At 56.0% G+C, this 22465-nt stretch overlaps 2 protein-coding genes across 5 annotated transcripts; one reads left to right on the top strand and one right to left on the bottom strand.

Annotated features, from left to right (window-relative positions):
- Window positions 1–451: 451 nt before the first annotated feature.
- LOC129196638 (serine/threonine-protein kinase 10-like) lies at window positions 452–8730 on the bottom strand. Of its 2 annotated transcripts, XM_054804423.1 has the most exons (18): window positions 8516–8730; window positions 7399–7563; window positions 7225–7273; window positions 6845–6994; window positions 6696–6768; window positions 6111–6305; window positions 5678–5759; window positions 5482–5592; window positions 3516–5387; window positions 3285–3421; window positions 2585–2708; window positions 2240–2419; window positions 2007–2136; window positions 1776–1900; window positions 1508–1693; window positions 1260–1385; window positions 1059–1172; window positions 452–925 (listed from the first exon to the last, which is right to left on the bottom strand). In XM_054804423.1, the coding sequence occupies exons 1-18, from the start codon at window positions 8660–8662 to the stop codon at window positions 818–820; spliced, it is 4074 nt and encodes a 1357-aa protein (XP_054660398.1). In that variant the 5' UTR covers window positions 8663–8730; the 3' UTR covers window positions 452–817. The 2 variants fall into 2 exon arrangements, with proteins under 2 accessions (XP_054660398.1, XP_054660399.1); XM_054804424.1 differs by lacking the exons at window positions 6696–6768; window positions 7225–7273; window positions 7399–7563; window positions 8516–8730 and having other exon boundaries at window positions 6845–6929.
- A 2437-nt stretch (window positions 8731–11167) lies between these two features.
- Window positions 11168–21334, top strand: ARID5A (AT-rich interaction domain 5A). Of its 3 annotated transcripts, none has more exons than XM_054804419.1 (8): window positions 11169–11299; window positions 13518–13590; window positions 14384–14549; window positions 14644–14696; window positions 14773–14870; window positions 14959–15106; window positions 15367–19614; window positions 19969–21334. In XM_054804419.1, the coding sequence occupies exons 2-7, from the start codon at window positions 13555–13557 to the stop codon at window positions 16645–16647; spliced, it is 1782 nt and encodes a 593-aa protein (XP_054660394.1). In that variant the 5' UTR covers window positions 11169–11299; window positions 13518–13554; the 3' UTR covers window positions 16648–19614; window positions 19969–21334. The 3 variants fall into 3 exon arrangements, with proteins under 3 accessions (XP_054660397.1, XP_054660394.1, XP_054660396.1); XM_054804421.1 differs by lacking the exon at window positions 11169–11299 and adding an exon at window positions 13080–13120; XM_054804422.1 differs by lacking the exons at window positions 14773–14870; window positions 14959–15106 and having other exon boundaries at window positions 11168–11299.
- Window positions 21335–22465: the final 1131 nt, after the last annotated feature.

The following is a 22465-nucleotide window of genomic DNA, read 5'->3' as shown; positions in this document are numbered from 1 at the left end:
AGCAGGACCAACCTGGAGATGGTGGCCAGGTTCTACCAAGAGTTGAGATCACCAGGCAACTTCATGGTGCTGAAAGCAGGTCCAAGATCAAGCCAGAAAGTTGGTCTGCAGGTCAGGATTGGGTCTGAGGTGACGAGGCAGGGAGACCAGTGCTCCCAGCGCAGCTCAGGCAGTGACTTGACATCCTTGAGGTGAGCGTCAGTAGAGCTCCTGGGCCATGGGTGTGGGTCAAGGCCCCTGGTGAGGCTGGTCAAGGCCATTAGGGCTTATTAGTGCCCTCAGGGCCCTGATGAGGTGAGTGGAGAGCAGGCTGGGCACGGGACACCCCTCCCTGAGAGCTGACCTGAGGGGGGAGGTTGGAGACTCAGGATGCACTGGTGGGGCACAAGGCAAGAGTTTTTAAGTAAAATAGCCACAAACAGGGACTTTTGTCAAGAAGGGATGTATTTCCTTGAGTTGCAATTCAGCTGAGGGGAGATCTGCACAGGAAGCTCCAGCAACCCCCCTCTATCCACAGCTTCGAGACCAGTGGGGGAGGCTTCCCCGAGGGGCTTCTGAGGTGATTCGAGGTGGCTGCATGTGCTGCGCCCCAGCCCCTCCAGCACAGCGAGGGCGGGCTCGAACACACCCCCACCTGCCACCCCCGGGGTCCATACCACGTCCTGCCCGGCTGCTTGGCTCCTGGGCTTGGCATCCCCAGGGCAGCCACCCCTTGCGTTGCCTTTGAGATCCTTCAGTCCTGTCTCCCAGAAGAGCCATGGGACTGGTCCCCAGGCAGCCACCTGCCTCTCACTCCCCCATAATCCGTGGCATAGTGTCAGGAGGGGAGGTGGAAGAAGCGGGTGATCCTGTTTCTGCTGTGGGTGCCATGCAGTCCACCTTGCCGCTGCACCGGCAGCGAGTTCTCCAGTTCCTCCTCCAGCATCTGGAGTAGAGAAGCAGCACTGCCATATCCTGTGCCTGTACCCCGCGTTGTGGCGGGGAAAGCAGCCCTCCGTCGCATCCTGTGAGCTGGACCAAGACGGGGAGGGGATGCCCCCAGCTGTGAGAGCACTCACCTCCTTACGGGCAGCCAGCCGTTGCTTCCACTCACTGAGCTCCATGGCATGCTCCTCGTCCAGCCGTCCCAGCTGCCTCTTCTCCTGCTCTGCCAAGACCTGCATCTTCTCGCTCTGGGAGACAGAAATGGGAAGGAAGGCGCTCGAGGAGAGGTAGCAGGGATGCAGGAAGCCCCGGGGTGGACAGTTTTGCAGCGGTACCTGCATCTGCTCCAGCTCTGCCAGGCTCTCAGCCTGCTGCTGCTGCAGCCGCTGTAACTGCTGCGCTTGCTGCTGCTGCTGCTGCTGCACCTCTGCTCGCTGCCGTCTCTCCTCCTGCTGCACAAACTGCAGGGGGGGCAGCCTGCATCACCCTCCCCTTCCCCAAAAGCCATCGCTTACAGCTTTTTGGGGACTTTCCCCATACTTTGGGCTGGGGAACCTCATTGGCCCCAGAGAGTTCCTTGTACCTGCTTGGCCCTCTCCTTCTGCTTGGCCCCATTAGCCTCCTGGATCTTCAGGTTGTCCTTGAAGAGGGCCAGGCGGACTTTGGCATCGCAGCGTTGGCTTTTCAGCAGCTGAGCACGCTCCTGCACCTGCTGGCTCCTCAGATCCTCCAGCAAGAGCTGGTGGAAGCGGTTCATCCTCTCTGTCTCCTGGGAAAGGGGCGGAGGGTGAGCCGAGAGGGGTGGGGAGCCCACAGGGCTGGGGGACCATCACTGGTGGTTCCCACCTCACCTTCTCATGGCGCTTGCAGAGCTGCTGCCTCTGCAGTGCATGCTGCTCTTTCACCTGCTGCCTGAAGAGCTGGTACTTCTCCTGCAGGTGCCCTTGCTCCATGCTCCACACCACCGACTCACGGGCTGCCGGGCAAGACCACAGCATCATGACCACCTCCAAAAACCCCCCAGCCAGACCCTCTGGTCCCCTCCCCAAGAATCTCATCCTCCTCCTCCCAGCCCAGCGCACCTCTCCTGAGGCTATGGATCTTGCTGATGCACTCCCAGTCGATTGACGTTATCTTCTTCTTGTGATCCTGGACAACCCTCTGCAGGGCTGTGTTGAGTTCCTCTTGCTGCTGCTGCAGGAACCGCTGCTCCTGTGGTGAGCAACAGAGGGGCTTGGTCCCAGCACCCAGGGAAGATGGTCCCCAGGCTCCTGGTGACACGGCTGGGGGAGCCAGCACTGCCCCAGACCCTCACCTCTCTCCCATCGCCCTTCAGCTCTTGCATCCTCCTCACACAGTCCTTCTCCTGGAGTGACTTAAGGCGCTTGGCCTCATCACGCAGCCTCACTGTGTACTCGAGCTCCTGGCGCTCCTTCAGCTGCCGGTAGCGCCGCTCCGAGCTCTCCACCTCCCGGTCATAAAACTCCTTCTTGCTCTGCCATGCAGATATAGTTAATGGGGCTACAGGGACCAGAAGTGGTCGCCAAAGCAACCAACCCCCCCCCAGACCCTAGCATCTCCCACAGTGGGACCCCAGCACCCCCTTGCATGTGTCCCTCTCTGACCATATCATGGCACCAAAAGACGATGGTCCTTTTACCGTCATCTCCTGCTCAACGTGACGAAACATCTGCTCCCGTTGCTGGTGAAACTTCTGCTCCAGCTGGCTCTGAGCTCGCTGCTCTTCCTTCTGCAGCACTCGCAGCTCACGGAGCTCCTGGCGCCTAAAGATGTGGGGAATCGGGGTGAGAGGGTGCCGAAGGTGGCCCTGGAGGCACCTCTCTCTCTCCCAGGATGGCTAACTTGTAGATGCCTAAAGGAAGGGAGAAGCTCAGCCCTGGTGCAACATCATGGAGAAGACTATTGAGCAAAAAGGAAGATGGGACACCCGTTGGGTCCACGATGCCCATGCTCCCAAGCTCACCTGATGACGCTGTCCCTCCATCTCCCCTTTCATCCTTTCCAACTCTCCCCGGGTAACACGAGAGCTTATGGGAGAAGATCTTTCCCTCTTCTTTCCTTAAGCTGGCTGCTGGACACACCAGGTATGGGACTGGGCAACATTTTGGCTCCTCATGTGTCCCTACTGCACAGCACTGAGGATGCAGAGAAGGGCTTGCTCATGCTCTCCTGCTTGGGTGGACCCTGGCCAGTGAGGCAGGTGGGTTTTCCAAGGCTGGAGGTCAAGCACCCACAGATCCATCCTCCCTCCCACACCCTCTCCCCTTTGCCCCTGGTCCTCCTTGACCAGAAATGGGTGGAAGATGCCTGGTGGTCCCTCTGCTACCAGCATCACTCACCGAGTTGAGCGCACCATCTCGTCCCTCGCTGCAGCCTTGCCAACAGTCCTGGCGGTTGTCACGCTCACCTCCTCCCCATCCACCACAAACCTCCGGGTTTTCTTGACCATCCTTTGGAGCGAGGCAGGTTCCTGTGACTGGGAGCAATGGTTTGAGCTCAGATGGCCCAAAACTACGTAAACCAAACATGGGAGCCTATGCAAGGGGGACAGCTTCACGTGGCCATGTTACCTGCAAGCTCCTCATCTGCTGGGCTTCCCTGGCAGACCGGAAAGGCTGTGCTACTGCAGGGAGGGTGCTTGAAGCTTGTACATCTGCAGGCTTTGCCACAGAGGATGGTTCCTCTCCTTGCTTTGACGTGATGGATGGATCTGGTGTTTTCCCTGCTTCCCACACTGCCCGTGCCTGGGAAGAGGTGTGGACAAGGGCAGTGTCAAAGCTCACGGTCTTTGTGGCCTTTGGATGTCCACCAAGGGCCTCCTGGGGCTCTGGCACTGCTCCGTGACCCTCCAAGTCACCCATCTCCTCTCCAGGTCCATCCCTTGATGGTCTTTCAGGAGCTGGAGCAACCTGCACCCCATCTTCTCCAAGCTCTCCATCATTTCCATCTTGTCCTTTCCAGCCATTCCCAGGAGCAGCCCTTGGCTGGTTGTCTCTGAGGCTGTTTTCCACTTTCTCTTCTGTTTCTTCTTTAACAGGTCCCAGGATCTCCATGTAGGAAGAATCCTCAGCTGAATTTTGGGCCTCCTCACTTGCAGGTCTCTCTCCCACCCATGCTCCAGAGGCTGCCTCCAGTTCCTCTCCCGCCAGCATCAGTTCCCCCAGGCTGGCTGCATCTCCCACTGAATTACCGTCTCCAATCAAACACCCTTTTACAACATCTGCTTCCACTTCTGCTGGCACTGGGGCTTCCTCGGGAGAAGTTTCCACCCCAGTTTCAGCGTTGTCTGTGGCTTCCTCCTCATTCCTCCCCACCTCCTGCTCAACCAGGTCCAGGGGGTCAGGGATGGGCTCGCACACAGCTGAGTTTCTCTCCCTGCTGTCCCTTTCTCCGGCTGGGGGCTCCTGCCACCCCTTGAGCACATCTGACTCCACTACAACCTTCTCTCTCACACTGGGCATCAGCGATTCTTCACCCCGTGGCACCCTCTCCTCCACCAGCTCAGTCTCCCCCGGCTCTCCAGCACCCTCAGGTCCCATGGGTGCCCTTCCTACTCCATTGCCATCCTCCCCAAGGCCACCTTCAGCCCCAGCGGAGCCAACCTCAACCTTCAGGTCTACCAATGACCGAGTAACCCAGTGCTGATGCTCTGGCAGTGACTTGAAGCTCTGGGGTTTGGTCGCTGCAGTCCACAGGTCCAGGGCTGCCACCAGCTGCCCCATGGCCAAGCCTCTGCACCAGTCCCCATCCGTGAGTACAGGCAGGGCTGGTGAATTACAAGTCGAGTCTCTGCTTGATCCCTTTTTGACATTGCTTTTGGGGGCTGAAATGGGGCTTGGTTGGGCTGCAGGCTGTCCCTCCGTGAGTGTTTCAGCCACCGGTGATGCGTTGGCACATTGGCTTTCTTCCTGGGGCTCTACCTTAGCTCCAACCTGCTCTGCCTTCAGCTCTTGCAGTTCAGCAAGGTCTCCTGCCCGCTGTGGCCCCAAGGGGAGCTCGGCTGCATTGCAGGCGGTCCCCAGATGGCTGGTCTCCTTCTCCAGACACCCTTGAGTTTCTCTTCCTGCCTCTGCTGGAGATGATGTCCCTTGAGGACCATCTAGCACCATCATCTCCAACCCACTTGGCTTTGCCCCATGCTCCTCCTTAGCTGTTTCTTGGGACTTCATTCCTCCAAAAAACGACCTGCGCCGCATCAGCTTCAGAAACTCAGATGGCCTCTTTGCAGGGAGCCTCATGGAGCCCACGGGCTCGGGCGAGGACCTCCTCCTCATTTGCTTCAAGAAGTCAGATGCTCTCTTGGTCCTGGGCTCTGCCACCATGCAGACATCAGATAGGATGCCCAGCTCCTTGCCAACTCTCCCCACCGTGCCCAGAGGCTGATGCTCCAGGGGACCCCTTGGCATTGGGGGGCAGGAGGACTCTCCATGCTCCTGCCCAGGCTGTGGGGTGGACAACAGGGGAGAAGTGAGGCTCAACAAGCTTGTGGAAAGTGTTGGAGGGATCTTGCACCCCAGCCAGCTGCTACTCACGCACCAAGGGGACCAGACCTTCCTCATCATCATCTTCCTCCAGCACATCAGCCCGGGCTTCGGCCACCAGCTCCCGGAGCGGTCGCTTGTCGGAGATGCCCGCCACGAAGGGGTGCTGGGTGGGAGTGAGGGAGGTGAGCAGGGACAGCAGTGGGGATGGGTCCCACCATCCCAGGCAGGTGGCAATGAGTGCTACCCACCTGCAGGAGCTGGCTGGCTGACCACCGTGCCTCAGGGCTCTTCTCCAAGGACTTTCTTAGGAAGTCCTTGAAGTCTTCAGACCTGTGGGATGATTCCTGTGAGCACAGAGCCAGAAGTCCCCTGTCACCCCCACTGTGGTCCCCACAGAGCTTGGCACGATGCCAGGGACACTCAGGCTCTGCTAGCACCTTGGCAGTAGGTCCCCACCCTGGTGCTGCCCACTGGTGTCACCTTCTGTGGGCAAAGGTAGCGTGATGGGAAACCTGTGATGCCACCTCTGGAGCTGGGCTTGAAGGAATCACAACCAGCATCACTCATGGTCCAAGAGCCCACCTCAGCTGCCCGGACATGGCTTCAAGCAGGAGGTGCTTCATGGGACAACTTCCCCCACCATCACCGGTGTTGGGGTGACATCTCCACACAGGGACTCACCACCTCTTGGGGTGACGCAGGGTGGGCGGCTGGGACTTGGCGATCTTCAGCAGCACCCGGAGGGGGTTCAGCTCATGGTGGGGTGGCTCCATCTCAGCCATCTCGATCAGCGTGATGCCCAGGGACCAGATGTCAGCCTTGTAGCCATAGGGGCTCTCCTTGGACGTCTCACACTGCACCACCTCCGGGGCCATCCTGCATGTGGGAGGGAGGGAAAGAGGTCTGGCCTGCCCTGGGCTGGGGGCTAGTATCTCCCCTGAAACCAAACCCAGGTGCCATCTCCTCCAGAGACAACTCTACAGGCAGAAGAGGCGAGATTAGACCCCAGCTCCTCCAATGCTACCCCAAGAGGGCTTGCACCCACCAGCACCCCATGTGTCCTCTCCTTTCTCAGTCTCATGCTGCTGAGAAGCCCACCCTGGAGCTGGTGTTGGTTGGAAGAGGAAAGATCTGGTTTCCTGAGATGCTCCTGCTGTCGAGGAGCCAGTTGCAAGCATCCGCAGGAGGAGTGGGATACCTGGGCTCCCCCAGCCCACCTGCACCCCCAAATCCCACCATCCCCAGGGATTTCTGCCTCACACCTACCAGTACGGGGTGCCAATGAAGGACACCCGGCGCTGGACGGTGCTAGAATTTTTGGCCGAGACACCAAAGTCGGCTGCAGAGCAGAAAGTGGCAGTTAGAGAGGATCCCTGGGATGTCGCTACTGGCCCCCCGATTCCCCGGGGACTCACCCAGCTTGACGTCCCCATCAAGGGTGAGCAGGACGTTGCCAGCCTTCACGTCCCTGTGGATGATCTTGCAGCCATGCAGGTACTGCAGCGCCAGCAGCAGCTGCTTGCAAGCTGCTCGGATCTGCTCCTCCGTCAACCCTTTCTCCAGCTCTGCCATTAGTGCAAACCCCACTGCTAACGATGCCTCTTGCCCAGCACCCCACCACCACCTCCTGCAAAGCCGGGGGGTACCCAGAGGAAGAGGCACCCCAACCCATCCTCCTTCCTGGAGATGCTGCACAAGCCCAGGACTCCCTCCCATGCCGTGAAATTTGGCAATTCCACCCCAAACCCTCCCATGGCTGTGTGACAGCCGGAAAAAAAAATAATTAAATATTTACCCAAAATTGCTGCATCCACGGCCCCTCCGGGACAAAACTCCACCAGGATCTGCAGGGAGATGTTTCCCACTCTGCAAACGTGTCCCCTCCAGACTGAGTCCCCCAGCCCCAAGATGCTGGCGGGACCCTGGCTCCTGCCCGGGGTGGGGGGGACCAGCACCCTCTGCAGCTCACCCAGAGCCGCCCATTCCAGTAGAGCGCATCCAACAGCTTGGTGATGTTGGGGTGGTCACAGCAAGCCAAGATCTCGATCTCCACCACATAGTCCTCCAGCTCCTCCTCGCTTGGGGTGTCAATCACCTTGGCGGCCGCCAACATCCCCGTAACCTTGTTCTGCGCCTGGGTGTGTGTGTGTGGGGGAGAGGTTTTGGGGGATACAAAAGGAGCAACCCCACAGTTTTTGGTGAGGGGGAAGTTTGGACTTGTCGCATCCTTTGGTGCTGCCAAGCCAAATGCCAGAGACAGGCATGGGGACCCCACTGTCACCAGAGCCAGGAAGGAGAGTGGCGTACGACCACCTCGTGCATGGGGCTGATGGGCAGGTGGCCCTGGTGTGGCCATGCCACCCTGTGTGTGGGTCCAGAGCAACCCACTGTATTCCAAAACCTTCTGTGTGGGTCCAGATCATCCTGATGGATCCCAAACCCCGATGCCCTCAGTGCAGCCGTGCCACCCTGCACATGGGTCCTGGAGCATCCCACCATATCCCAAAACTTTCTGGCAAGCTCCATCCTCCCACAGATGCAATATAGCCCCATGGAGGCTCAGCAACCCCCCCCACCCCAAGGACCTTTTGGTGGTTATACAGCAAAACCCCACCCTGCAAGCAATGCTGAGGCATTTGGCTGCCCCAAAACAGCCAGAGAGGGAAGAGAGGCCGGGTTTGGCCAGGGCAAGCCCAGCCGCGACTGGGGCCATCACCGCCATGCACCACTGGCCCCGGAAGGCGGCTGCTGCTGCACGTCTGACAAGCAGCGAATTTGGGTTTCCTGTGGTGCTCAGGCTCTGAACGTGGTTTCAAAGAAAAACTTCCCCGTCTCAACCCCCTCGCTCCAAGGCGGCAAACACCCACTGGCAAACAGGCCAGCTCCATGAGCCGGTGGCTTTCCCTGTGCCAAAGGCTGAGCCAGCACCAGGCGAGGACCCTGCCATCCTCTGCTAGAAATTTGGGGCTGTTTAGAGGCTTTTTAGCTTCTTGCACCCCAGAAGCTGCACAATACAAGACAACACTAAAACCAAATAATTTGCAAAACCCTTGGGGCACCAGTGGCATTTTGGGGTGCTTTCCTACCTTAAAGACCTTGCCAAAGGCACCATCACCCAGCTCGCCCAGCACCAGCCAGGCCTCCTCAGGGTCAACATCCCGCCTGACGTGCTCAAACCGCCTCAGTGGTTTCTTCTTCTCCGAAAAGCCAAACAGCCGTCGGAAAAAAGCCATGGGGCCACCTCCATGCAGAGAAAAATGGGGTGGCTGGGCTCGAGCTCCTTCACCAAGCACCTTCGCAGCCCTTGCTCTTCCTCCTCTGTGGGCAGGAAGGGGCTGAGCACTGCCCCAGATCGCGCAGGATATGCCGTGAGATGGAGGTGCTGAAAAGGAGATGCTTCGCTCCCCGCCTGTCGCATCCCACCCTTGGGTATTGATCAGGATGGGAGAAAGGGTCTGTGCTCACACAAAGGTGCTGGGCGCACCCCTTACACCCTCGCCAAAGCCAAAGGTGCTGCCCACCCCTCTGTCAAAGCCATGTGCCTGGGTATACAGGGGGTCCCTGGGCCTCCCTCTGCAGACATACAGCCCTTTATGGTCACAGGTGCTTGTATAGGGGCACAACCCCATGATTTTTTTTTTTTTTTTTTTTTTGTTTTGTTTTATACAGCCCCAGCTAGGGTCAGCAGCAACCCTGCTGGGTGGGCTGAGCTTAAATAGGTCCCACAGGTGTTGGGATGCCCCAGGTGAGGTCATTAAGCCTTATTAGTGCCCCATTAATTAATTCTCCCTGGAAAGATGCTTGTGGTTAGGCTGGTGTGCAGCTGTGCTGTTGCTTTGGCAGAGGGTTGGGGTGTAAGATGTTTGTCCTGCCGCTGGTACGTTGTTTTGCAGCCTCCTCTCAATGGGGGGGCACCCAAAGCTCCCCCAGCACCCAGGGTGCTGCAGCAGCACCCAAAAGCATCTACCTCTGGCTGATCCCCAAAATCAAGGTGGTTTTTACTTCCTAAAAAATAAATGCCTGTGCTGGTGTGGGTGAAGCATCTCCCCAGTGTTGGGGGGGGGCTCAGCTCATATGGGCTCTCTGAGGACGCTGTTTTCCTGGTTATTACATGGGTTAATCATGGGGTAATTAAATCTGGGGAGCTATTTTACGGCTTTATATTCAGAGTTCATAGCGTCAGGTTTCAGAAGAGAGCTGTGCTTCTCTACCAGCACCCAGTGACATTAACCCCCGGGAGGGGGGTGCTGTCGATTCCCACAACCCCAAAGCCCCATGAGATACCGAACCCTCTTGTTGCTGTTTGCTTCCCAAAGGGATGCGGGTGCTGCCAGCGCTGCCGAATCTGGTGCCGTACCCAGCAGCTGGGCTTTCATTTTTGGGCTCTCCTTTTCCTTCTCCTTTTCCTTCTCCTTCCCTTTTCCTTGTTCTCCTTCCCCTTTCCCTCCTTCTTTCCCCTTTTGGGCAAAGGCTGGCACTGGGCTTTGCACACCGGCTGAGCCCTGACACCTTTCAATGCACCAATGGACGTTATCACACCAGCGATGTCTTTCAATCTCAGTAATTTCCCTTTTCCTCCAGCATCTCTTCCACAGGATTAAAAAATACCACCCCCTGCCCCGGGGAGAAGCTTTCCCTTGAGTTCCTATTGGAGCGGAGCCCCTTGGGTGTCAGATCCCACCCAGGGGTGCTCAGGTTGCCCTGGGAATTTGATATATTCCCAGCTGGGCAAGCAGAGTCGATGGCAAGTCCCGGCAGGCTGGACCACGCACACAGCTGCCAGGAAGGGGAAACTGAGGCAGGGGACCCCCAGCATCTCCCCCAGCTTCAGAACCCCCCAGTTCTGCTTGAATGGAAACTGGAGCCAGGAATAGAAACCCAAGTACGGTTTTCTGTTTTTTGTTTATTTGCCCTTTTTCATTAAATCACGTTATTATTAAGGAGAAGGTGGGCGCATTCCTGGAACAAAATGGTTAATGTCACCCTCTGATTCCTTCACCCCCTTTTCTAGCCCCCGGGGGGGGACACAGGAGCCCGATGCCCCCACCAACCTTCCCCTGCTTCTGCTTTCTCTGGCTGTTGGCCCAAAATGAGTCACTGGGGGATTTCTTTCTTTTTTTTGGGGCTCTTTCACAAGCTGGCCAGCAGCAGGGGGGGATTCTTGGGGGAGCGGGGGCAGATGCTATGGGCTTAAGCACCCATGGGTGGTCTCCAGCAGCCCGTGGGCTGGCCCCAACCATTCCCCACTTACGGTTTTGGTCCCACGGGATTGTGATGCCCAAGCTGGGGACAAGGGATGGTGTTCTTGGAAAGTGGTACCCAGTGCCTGAGCGATGCCGAGGGCTTGGTTCCTGTTTGCAGGGTGACGCCCGGTACCGGGCACACTGGTGGCTCCGTCCCCGCTTGCAGGGTGATGCCTGGCCGCAGGGGGACACCGGTGACTCTGTCCCTGCTTGGTCCCTCATGGCGGCGGGGTGGGGGTGGGGGGGACACGGACGGATGACCAGGACCAGAACCCCATGAGTGTCCCAGCCAGCAGGACCCATCCATGTCCCCAAGCCTCCAGGGGCCAGGTGGCACGGCGGCAGCATTGCCAGCCCCGGGAGGGCTCGGGCTGGAAAGTCCGTCGCAGTCATTCAGCGCGGTGCCGGACTGCCCCTGGGTGAGAGCCCCAAAAAGCCCGGCCGTTCCGGTAACGAAAGAGTCAATCGCACACGCAAACACACACTCACACACGCACACGCCACTTCCCTGAGTGGGGGATGACTCATCCCCCCAGCCCGTCATCCCCGGTACCGTAACACCAGCAAACCACAGAGCTCTTCCTCCAGCCGCGCTGATGAGCTGCCTGGCCTTCGCCTCCTGAGCCGGTGAGTACCGGGGGTCCCAGGGAGGGGGGGGGGGTGGTCGTGGTCCTATCCCCATCCACAATCCACGTGTCACCCCGCCTCGCCACCCCACCTCACCCCATCCTGCCACTGCTGAGCTGAGACCGGCTGAACTCGGCACACGCAAGGCCTGGAAACCATCCGGCGGGTGGGAATCCCAAAACCACGGAAAAAGGGGGACCCACCCCAACTCCGTGGGGACACTCTCACCTGTGCCCATCCCCACCTACCCCAAACCCCGTCTCCCACCCCCCCTCCCCAGCAGCCGGTGGGTCCCTTTGCCTGGTGTTGGGTGATGTAAGGGGGTTATTTTCACTCCCGGCGGCGGCGCGGGCCAGGGAAGGGATGACTTCAACCCATTACTCACCCGCCGTAATGGCTTGGCACCGCTCCCGCGCTATTCCTAGCCGTGACGCTCGGCCCTTCGCTCCAACCTCTGCCACGCTCGGGGCTGACCGGCGACACCGGAACTCCACTAACAGGGAATTTGGGCCTAAACTGTCAAAAAATTGGGGTAACGAGGATGAGCCCTGAGGGGGCACTGAGGGGTTGGCAGGTGGTGGAGCGGCGGGTGGGATGAGTTTGGCCAGTCTCAGCCTGCTCCGGCCCGACTTTCGCGGAGCAATGTTGTGGTTTCTCGACAGCGCCAGGAAAGTGCCGCCCCCGCCGCGAAAGCACCATTAATTATTAGCGCTTTAAACACATAATTACAGCTCAGCCGCCACCTTCGGCTGCCCAAATTACTGGCACAAAGCTCACCCGCCGCCTGCTTTGGTGCGATACAGCTTGTTCACGCCAGCTTGAGTTGTTTGGCCCCAAATCAGCCGCTTTTTACCCCAAAAGCCCCTGTCACTGTCGTCGTGGTGTGTGTCGTGTCCCCCCCCGCCCCGGTTTCCTGCGTTTTCGTAGCAATACCAGAAAGGGAGGAAATCACGTCAGCGGCTTCGCCGCGCTCACAGTGCCAGGAACCAAATCTGAGCCGGTGGAATCACGGCCAGGGTCTGCACGCGCACGGACACATGTGTACTTTGCATGTATCTGCTGCACATGCGTGTGCCCGCACACACAGGCACAGGCACATGCGTGTGCCCAGCAGCACCTGCACATGCGCACCCCTACGTAGGGGTGTGTACCCACACGCATGTGCTCACCTGTAGTCATGTGTATGCGTGCACACGCGTGTGCCCACCTGCACATGAGGGTGCCCACATGTACGTACTCACCCGCATGAACACGCATGTCTGTACTCGTGTGCTCACCTGTACTCAGATGCACATGCATGTTGGCACTTGTATGCCCCCCCCAAACACGCCCGAGCATGCGTGCCCACCTTGGCACATGTGTGTGCCCTGCACACCCTTCCCCACATACACCCCCCTTCCCTGAAATACATGAACCCACAAACACATGCGTGGAGCTACATGCCCATGTCTGAACATCCACGTACACATACACGCGTGCACACACACGCAACCCCGTGAACACGCCTGTGTACGTCTGCACACCGTTGCACGCGCACGATGTGCACGCACGCCCCAAGCACCTGATCCCAGGCATGCACACACATGAGTGTCCGGCCTCCACCCGCTCCCCCGCGCCCTTGCACACGCGTGTGCACACTCGTGCACGACTACACGCAGCGCGCCCGCTGCAGGACTACAACTCCCAGCATGCCCGACGCCGGGGGGCGGACGAGCAGCGCGGCTACCCAATAGGAGGAGGGGGCGTGGGCGAACCAGCCAATAGGAGGAGGGGGCGTGGCGGCACCGCCCCGCCGGCAGTCACATGGCGCGGCGGCGGCGGGTGAGCGGGACTGGGATCGGCGCGTGTGTGTGTGGCGGGGGGGGGGGGGGGGCGTTGTGTCTCGCGTGGTAGTGGGGGTCCCCCTCACGCCGTGCCTCAGTTTCCCCAGCCTGGCACCCTTTGCCCCCCCCCCCCATTTTCAAGGTTTTTCCCCAAAAAATTGGGCGGGGGAGGGAGGGGGGATTTGGGGTGTCAAGAGGGGCCCCAGCCCTAAATTTGAAAGGGGGGGGGGAGCACCCAGGGAGTAGCTTCAGACCACGGCATCGCCCGCCAGGCACCGAAATCGGCCATCCGCCGTGGCCCAAATCATCCCAATTTACCTTTAATTTTTTTTAGGGGGGAAGCAACAATTTGGGGTGCCTCACCCCCCCCCCTTTTTGTTTGTTTCCTGCTGCAGGACGCCTCCTAAAATCAAAGACGACGACTCTCCCCTCATGGAGACCCAAGACCCCACCACTGCCGAAACGGCCGTGAGTGCCACACCCCGTTTTTTTTGTTTCGGGGGGGGGGGGATGGAATCTGAGATGTCTGAGGATGCTGAACCCCACATATTTTGGGGGGGATGAAGCCCTCAGAGTGCAAGCATTGCTTTTGCTGCTTGTGCAAGTGAGGATGAGGAAGAGGAGGGTGAATTTCCCAGCTCGGGGGGGGGGGGGGGGGGAGTACCCAAAACCACGCATTTTTGGGGAGAAAAATGAGCCCCCCCCCGGCTTTTAATTTTTCTAATTATTTTTTATCCCAACAGAGAGGGGGGGTTGAGGTTTTGTCATGCCAGATCCCTCCCCCACACCACAGCTTTTTATTTAAAAAAAAAAAAAAGCCTCAAAATAATTCAGCCATTAAAATATCACATCTCTCACAAGCAGTTAAAAGAATAGAAAGAAGAAGAATAAAAAAAAATAAAAATAAAGTGCTTGGGAGCTGAGCAGCTGCTTTGCCCAAAAATAGCAACAAGTTTTATAACTCCGGAAAATGTAGAACAAACAAATGAGAAACATTTTTAGCTGAGAAAGGCAGCGGGGGGGGGGGTGGGGGATGAATTTCTGCCCGTCTGTTTTCCTGGAAGCCGTTCCTCGTGTTCTCGCATGGTTCCAGCGCTTTGACCAACTTGGCCGGTGGCCCAGGCTGTCAGCTAACAAACCGAGAGCTCGTTAAACGCCTTCGGGTTGGAATCATCCTCATCGCTGGGTTGGTGGGGGGGGTGGGTGCTTCTGTTCTGCCTCAGTTTCCCCTTAGGCTCCTTCTCACCCCTGTGTCCTGCAGGAGACTCTGGTCCCGGAGGACGGCTCCGAGCTGGAGAAGCCAGTGGAAGAAGCAACAACCAGTGGTGAGAAAGAGGAGGAGGAAGCTTTCCTTGTCAGCCTCTACAAGTTCATGAAGGACCGACACACGCCCATCGAGAGGATCCCCCACCTTGGCTTCAAGCAGAGTACGTCCCCCACTGTGGGTGGGGGGGGCAGAATTTGCCAGCAGCTGCGGTGCATGCCATGTCCCCCTGACCCTCAGTGTCTCTTTATTTCCAGTTAATCTCTGGAAGATCTACAAAGCTGTGGAGAAGTTGGGAGCCTATGAGCTGGTAAGCGATGTCCCCCGAGTGCCAGGACGTCCCCCAGCTGCCAGGGTGGGGGGCTAACCCATCCCTCCTGCCACAGGTGACGGGGCGACGGCTCTGGAAGAACGTCTACGATGAGCTGGGGGGCAGCCCCGGCAGCACCAGCGCTGCCACCTGCACCCGGCGGCACTATGAGAGGTAGGGGATGAGCCAGGGGGGTGCCGCTCTGTGCCTCAGTTTCCTCTCCCAGCACCAGTTCTCACTGCCACCCCCCCACCCCCCGCAGGCTGGTCCTCCCGTACGTGCGGCATCTCAAGGGGGAGGATGACAAGCCTCTGCCCCCCAGCAAGCCCCGCAAGCAGTACAAGGTCTCCAAGGGCACCGAGACGGGCGAGAAGAGCAAGAGGGCCAGGAAGGAGAAGGGCCGGGACCAGGTGCGCGGCCCCCCCGGAGCCTGGCTAGCACAGCTCCGGTTTGGGAGCAGCCCCAGAACCCCAGTGCCAGCCCCCCATGTCTGTCCCTCCCTGGGGGGAACCCATGGAGGTGGCTGGAGAAAAGGCAGGAGGGATGTGGTGGGGGGAAGAGGAGAGCAAAGGGCAGCCAAAGATGGGGAGGGGGCCAGGGAGAGTGGGGACCCCAGCACAGAGATGCAGGGAGCCCAGCACCCACACCCCCCAATCCCCTTTTGTTGCAGATGCCTCCGGACAAGGTGAAGCTGGAGGTGGCAGCTGGCACGGAGGACACCAGGGATGCCCCGGAGGGGGGCCGGGTGGCTGAGGGATGCTCCAGCCCAGCGGTCCCAAGCCCGAGCCCCTCGGGGGGCTGTCCCAGCCTCTGCAGGCCCCACACCGAAACCTATAAGCGCCTTTTCTCCAGCTTCTACTCCAAAGGCAACCACCCCATCATGTCTCCGCTGGCCAAAAAGAAGCTGCTGGCCCAGGTGAGCAAGGCAGAGTCCTTGAACTGCCACAAACGCCACGGCCCCGAGGGCTGGCAGTCAGCAAGCAACACTGGCCCAGGCCATGAGCCCCCCCGGCCAGCCGCTGGCCACAAGGAAAGGAGCCCAGAGCTGTCGGGAGCTCGGGATACAGCTCTGAGCGTCGGGAGTGAGGTGGAACCCATCCCCAGTGCATCCCCCAGCAGGAGAGACAGCCAGCCCTGCCCACAGGCCAAGGAGGGGGGTCCAGCACCCACTGTCTTCACCGGCTGCTTCCACGCCTACCGCAGCGAGGTGCTGAAGCCCGTCAGCTGCCGTCCCCTCTGGGGGTGTTTCTCCAACTTGAAGGATTTTTTTGAGCCGCCTTCTACCTTCCCGTCACGATCTGAGGAACCGGAACAGCCCCAAGACCTGCGGAGCAAAGCGAGGCAGTCATGGAGTGGGGAGAGCCGACGAGGGGCTGCCTGTGCTGCTGTCAAAGCCTGCTGGGTGCCCCCCAGGGCTGGCTTCGCCTCCGCTGAGCCAAGGGGCAAGCGTGGCCAGGAGGAGGCAGCGGCGGCTTTCGGCCCCTCTGCAAAGTTACGCGCCATCTCCCCCTTCATCAAGGAGGCTGACAGCAGGGACACAGGTGCTGGCTCACCCAGGGGCCAGCAAGGGCTGGCCAAACCCAAGGCGATGGTGGCCAGCCCTGGCTATGCTACAACACTGCCACAAGCCCCGGACATTTACAAGGGAGCAATGCTGCATTTGCCAGCAAGTTTCGGGAACCCGCTGGAACACCTCAAAGCCCAGGGGGTGCCAGTGGTGCCGTCCCTCTCCGTCAACCCCTTCATTGTCCCCGCTTTCCCCAGCCCTTTGGTAGCTGCCTCCACGCAGCCCTCCGACCTGTGCCGGCCGCTGGCGACTGGCCCTGGGCACTACCCGGCATCCTATGAGAGCTCGCTGCGGCACCGGGTCTACCCGGCAGCGACGTGGCACAGCCAACCCACCTATGCCTCCCCACACGTGCCGGCCTTTCACCGCCATGCCAAGCTGTAGCGTTCCCATCCCACTCTGGATCAGCCTTGTTCCCTGTGGAGAAGGGAGCAGGACAGGATGCTGCAGCAGCTGAGCCAGGAAGCGAGGCACATGCTGGAGCCAATCACTGCTTCAGAGCCTGCAGCAAAGGGGACTAAAAAGGCAATCCAGACCATGTCATTTTTACTCTTGATCTTAGAGCTGTTTGTATCCAACTGACATCGTTATGCCGGTGACTTAACTACCAATATCCCAAGGTTATATATATAATATATTATACATACACACATTAAAAAGAGGGAGCAAAATGAGTTGTGGAGGTTTCTATTTTGCTAGAGATGCTGTGTCCCAGCATGGTTTCACATGATGCAGCAAGGAGGCCGAGCCAGGTGATGGTTATTTCTATCCCACCACACCCAGGATGCTCTCCCCTACACTAACTGTAAATGCCTCCACTCCCCCCCTCCGCCCCCACCCCACCCCTGCAACTTCCTACCTTGTCCCCTCCTCCCTGACTCTCCCTGGCCCCAGTCCCTCAACTTAGCTTTCAGAGGGCCAGGGATCTGAAACCATCCTCAACAAATACGCACCTACCACACCAGCTAACTGGGATGGTCCTGCAGTCGCCTAGTTCTGCTTCATCATCTGTGTAAAATAACCCCATAAACAAGTAGTGCCAGCAGTAAGCCATCACACCAGTCAATGCCAACCTCTCCCACTCCTCAGAAGGGCCATGGCATTCTGCTTGCCTGTGACTTCTGGAGATGGACACTAGCTATCATTGCTTGTGGTTCCTAAGATGCCAAGAGACACAGGATTACTGTTACTCTGAGAAGTCACCACTCCCATTCTCCTCCTTGCTACCACTGCAGCTCGCCTCAAATCCTCATCCAATTCCAAAAGTGGCCGGCATGGCACCTGCAAAACCAAAGAGAAACGCTTAATCAAGCTGCCATGATTTCCTGCTCTGGGATGCCAGCCCCAGCTCACATTCTTGGACTGCTTACTGGGATATGGCTTTGTCCCTCCGAGGCTGCTTACAGCACCTGAAAACCACCAAAGCAAAAGCCACACACTGAAATGCTGCCCAAAACTGCAGCCTGCCTGCACTGATTCCCATCTTCTGTTGCTTTACCTCAGCTGCTCCTCACCACCTCTGCCATTTACAGGTTGCCGCATTGGGGCTTGGGTGACAAGTGACACAAACTACCTCCTTACCTACAAAGCCCCTTTAGGGAATTACAGAGGTGGTCAGCCAATAGAAAAAGTGCAACGATTGCGACATGGTTACTCAAAGATCAGAAACGGGCACCTTACGACTACAGAAACTGGTGCTAAAAACACAATAGATAAGCAAGAACAAGAAAACATAACTGCCACGACCAGCCCTAGAGCAAACCTCATCGCACACTTAAGGAAAAAGGCAAAACTGGAAAATAAAAAAGCTTGTGTGTTGGGATCACAATAAGAGACAGATCCCTAGCTGGAGATTTTTTTTTTTTTTTTTTTTTTTTTTTATGAGCACAGATATACACATCCTCCTCTCCAAGAAATTCCAGCGAATACAGTCACTCGACCCTGTGCCGGAGACAATCACCTAGTCCATGTCTCTAAGTAACTGTGAAATCCAGATGGCCAGTGAAGGGATGGATGCAAAAATTAAGTCAGGAAATGAAGAAAGTAAAAGGCGCAGAGAGTTCAGGAGGGTATATTTTGATGTACTCCTTGCTTTACGAGATGAGACTCTTCTGACATTCAGCCCCATGTATTCTGATGCAGAGGAACGGATGGTTTATGCTGCATCTCTCAGGACCGTTGTACCTTCTGTCAGCTGCAGGGAGACTAAAACAGAACAGACCTCATCGGCATCCAAATCCAACTGCAAAGCTGACCTGAGAAAGGCTGATGAACCTTTCCCAACCATCCCCCAGGCCCAAAACTTTAGAAACCCCTTCTCCTCTCCTGAACTCCCAGGGCAGCAACCCCACTCCTCCTGATGGCTCCTTTCCTGTATTTGTACCCTTCAAACCCCTGTGTCAGCTGCTCTTCTGAGCTGTGCTCTGCATTCTGCAGGCAGCTTCTCTCTTCCAGTTTCCTACAAAGCCTGGGCTCTGCTACAGGCCCACAAAATAAGTGAAGTCCTAATGCTTATCATCTATGAGGGGCCTGCTGCAAGCTGTGGAGGTTCTAGGAACAACATGGTACTCCATGAGCAACCAGGAAAGGCAATGAGCTGTCCTGTACCCTGAAAGATGCTATACCTTATGTCCTTGCTGCTTTCCTAAGAAATACTAAAACTCCATCAACAGATGCATACAAGATGTTCACCCTAAACCCTGCTAGATGATCTCACTATCAGTCCTATCAAAAGAGATGACATCAGAAACTTACACCATAAACAGCAAAACTGGTGAAAAAACCCCGAGGTTCCATCTCCAATAAAGTCAGGAATTGAAGTAAAATATAATGAACCTAGAATAAAAAAAAAATTACATACTACTGAATCATCTTGTAAGCTCCTGAACACTCAATACAAAGTTATTAACTTGGAAAAACCCCTAAAGCTGCATACAAGTGTGTTTTCTTTGTTATATCCTCCTTAACCTCAACTATTCCTGAAGCTCTTACCTCAGACACCTCTGCTTCCCTAAACATCAAAACCAACAGCTGAACCAACTCAAAAGCTGCCATTGACTGAAGGCACAGCAGAGCACCCACACCAGCCAAGCCCAGGAGCAGTATCAGCTCGCTAGCACAGACCTGTGGCTCACAGGCCCCAGGCCCTGCCCACTGCCCTTCCCACCATCCCCTGGGAAAGGGGCGGGGCCAACCACCACGAGGCTTGAAGGTGGCCGGAGGAGGCAGCACAGGTTTTCTGGTCTGCCTGGAGTTTGTGCTGTGCAAAGTGCTGAATGGAGAAAGCAATCCTTACTAAAAATGATGATATGTGCTCTTTTACCTCAGCTACATCTATTGCATCAGCAACAGGTGGGTAATTAAACTTAATTTTTCTGGGGTGTAGAGAGAAAAAGATAAATGTCATCCTAAATTATGTAGGAAAGCAGTTTGTTAAATGCAATAGCAATATTGAAAATTATGTGCTTTAATTTACTGTAAAAAACCAAAATTGCTATAGAGTTGCGCATCATTTCTAGGGAGATGATGTGTGCAGTCTGACTTCTACCGGATCTATGTTCTAGATAAGACTGAATGACAAAGCAAAAATAGATCCTGTAAGAATCCCTTCTCAAAAATATTTCTGATTGTAAAGTAAATTATTTACTGTAAATTGTTGATGACTCAAGTAACCTTGATGGTCTCTCTGACTGACTCCCTTAACAGAACTCGATGAGTCCCAAAGGACAGAAAACACCAAAAAACCATGGTAATACAAGAAACGTGTCAGAAAATCTATGAAGAAACCTAATGAACACCTCAGTAGCTAGAACAAAAATAAATTGTAAAACACATCAAAAAACACTATGGGAGATGTGCCGATAAAAATGGATGAAAGCAGTTGCCTTCTCTGAAAAACTCAAGAGGCAATCTGAACCAAAGATAGATATCTTTGGGGTATCAGGAAACAAGTAGAAACATACTATAAGGCACAAAACAAAAAGACTGCTGTGGAGCACAAAGATGGCTTCAGAAAAGGTTCTGATGGAATGAGAAGCATTGTCACAGGGATTAGAGAGGTCCCAAAGGACCGGTGAGACTGAAGAAGTCTCAGGGCCGTGATGAGCTTAAAAGGGAGTTGAACAAAGTGGAGATGTCCTCGGGGGACCGAATGGAAATGCATGGAACAGATGAGAGGATTGGGGTAACAGTTGCAGACTCAGGAGGGGTTCTGAGGGGAAAAGAGGGGTGCAAATTGCCCTCCCAAGCTAAAACAGGGCTCCGGGGTGTAGGGGATGTCTTGCAAGAGCTCCGCAAAGGGAGTGAAAGAGTCCTGAAGGGGCCTGACAGATCAAAAAAGCCTCAGAACTCTGAAGGGGACTTTGACAAAGTACAGATGTTGTCAGGGAGCCGGGAGCTGAATGAAGACATCTTGCAAAGAGTAATGCAAGAGTGCTCGGAAGGGCACAAAAAACCCAGAAGTTGACTGTCCATCTCACCATCGACCAGCATCCAGCCTCCAAACTGAAAATGTCCAGCCCCTGCTCCCAGGCGAAAGGTGCCAGACCTGAAAGTGGTGCCTGGACTGAAACCTTCCTCAGCGGCCCTGTCCTGGTTTCAGCTGAGAGGGTTAATTTTCCTCACAGTAGCTAGTATAGAGCAATGTTTTGGATTTGTGCTGGAAACAGTGTTTAATAATATAGAGATGTTTTCGTTATATAGACATGTTGTTGAGCAGTGCTTACACAGAGCCAAGGCCTTTTCTGCTTCTCACACTGCCCTGCCAGCGGGATGACTGGGGGTGCACAAATTGGGAGGAGACACAGACAGGACAGCTTGACCCAAACTAACCAAAGGGATATTCCATACCATATGACGTCATGGTCAGTGTTTAAGGAGCTTGGGGAAGAGGAAGATGGGGGGCAGCGGCGTTCAGAGTGATGGTGTTTGTTTTCCCAAGTAACCACTATGTGTGATGGAGCCCTGCGTTCCTGGAGATGGCTGAACACCTGCCTGCCATGCGAAGTGGTGAATGAATTCCTTGTTTTGCTTTGCTTGTGTGCACAGCTTTTGCTTTACCTATTAAATTGTCTTTACCTCAGCCCATGAGTTTTCTCACTTTGACTCTTCCAATTCTATCCCCCGGCCTGATGCGGGGGGGGTGTGAGTGAGCGGCTGCGTGCTGCTCAGCTGCCAGCTGGAATAAGACCATGACAGGCCTTCGCACAGCCCCACTGACACTGGGGCTGCGGACTCGCCTAGCTGTGGAAGGGGTCCAACATTGCCTTACAATCCCTCTTGTCTTCAACCAATGTCCAGCCTCCAAACTGTAAACGTCCAGCCGCTGATCCCAGGGGAAAAGTGCCAGCCCCAAAAGAAGTGCCTGGCCTGAAACCTCCCTCAGCAGTTCAGTGTGGGGTTTGGGTTAAGCTACGGGTTAGAGCCAGGGTCGTTAGGGTCAGAGGTTTGGGTTAAGCTAAGGGTTAGAGCCAGGGTCGTTAGGGTCAGGGGTTTGGGTTAGGGGTTTGGGTTACTGTTCAGTGTAGGGTTAGGATTAGGGTCATGGTTAGGGTCATTATGGTTAGGGTTAGGGTTAGTGTTAGGGTTAGGGGTTAGAAGTTAGGGTTTGGTTAGGATTAGGGTTAGAGGTTTGGGTTAGGGTTAGGGACACGGGTTTGAGTTATGGTAAGGATTATGGTTAGGGTCAGTGTTTAGGATTACAGTTAGGGTTAGGGTTGGGGTCAGGATCTAGTTAGGGTTAGGGGTTAGGGTTTGGATTAGGGTTGGGTAACTTTTAGGGTTTGGTTTATGTTAGCTTGAGGGTTAGGGTAAGAGGGTTGGGGTGATAGGGGCGATAGGGGTTAGGGGTTAAGTCTAGGGTTAGGGGTTAGTGTTAGGTTAGGTTTAGGGTTATGGTTAGGGGTTAGGGTTAGGGGTTAAGTTTAGGGGTATGGGTTAGGATTAAATTGGGATTAGGGGTTTGGGTTAGGGTTATGGTTAGGATTAGGGTTAGGTTAGTGGTTAGGGATAGGGGTTAGGGTTATGGTAAGGGTTAGGGTCAGTGTTTAGGCTTACAGTTAGGGTTAGGGTCAGGGTTTACTTAGTGTTAGGGCTAGGGGTTGGGGTTTAGATTTGGGATTTGGGTTAGGGTCAGGGTTAGGTTAGGTTTAGGGTTAAGGATAAGGGTTTGGGTTATGATAAGGGTTATGGTTAGGGTCAGTGT

Source organism: Grus americana, chromosome 26, assembly GCF_028858705.1.
Source record: "Grus americana isolate bGruAme1 chromosome 26, bGruAme1.mat, whole genome shotgun sequence".
Taxonomy (NCBI): Eukaryota; Metazoa; Chordata; class Aves; order Gruiformes; family Gruidae; genus Grus; species Grus americana.
The sequence above is the reverse complement of the archived record's forward strand: the minus strand, read 5'-3'. Positions and strand labels throughout refer to the sequence as shown.

Coding starts and splice junctions, on each gene's coding strand:
- ARID5A (XM_054804419.1), top strand. CDS start 13,555: ATGGAGACCCAAGACCCCACCACTGCCGAAACGGCC. Junction 13,591..14,383: donor CCACCACTGCCGAAACGGCC/GTGAGTGCCACA, acceptor TGTGTCCTGCAG/GAGACTCTGGTCCCGGAGGA. Junction 14,550..14,643: donor CCACCTTGGCTTCAAGCAGA/GTACGTCCCCCA, acceptor CTTTATTTCCAG/TTAATCTCTGGAAGATCTAC.
- LOC129196638 (XM_054804423.1), bottom strand. CDS start 8,662: ATGGCTTTTTTCCGACGGCTGTTTGGCTTTTCGGAGAAGAAGAAACCA. Junction 6,769..6,844: donor TGATGGGGACGTCAAGCTGG/GTGAGTCCCCGG, acceptor TCTGCTCTGCAG/CCGACTTTGGTGTCTCGGCC. Junction 5,593..5,677: donor CAGCCAGCCAGCTCCTGCAG/GTGGGTAGCACT, acceptor ACTCCCACCCAG/CACCCCTTCGTGGCGGGCAT.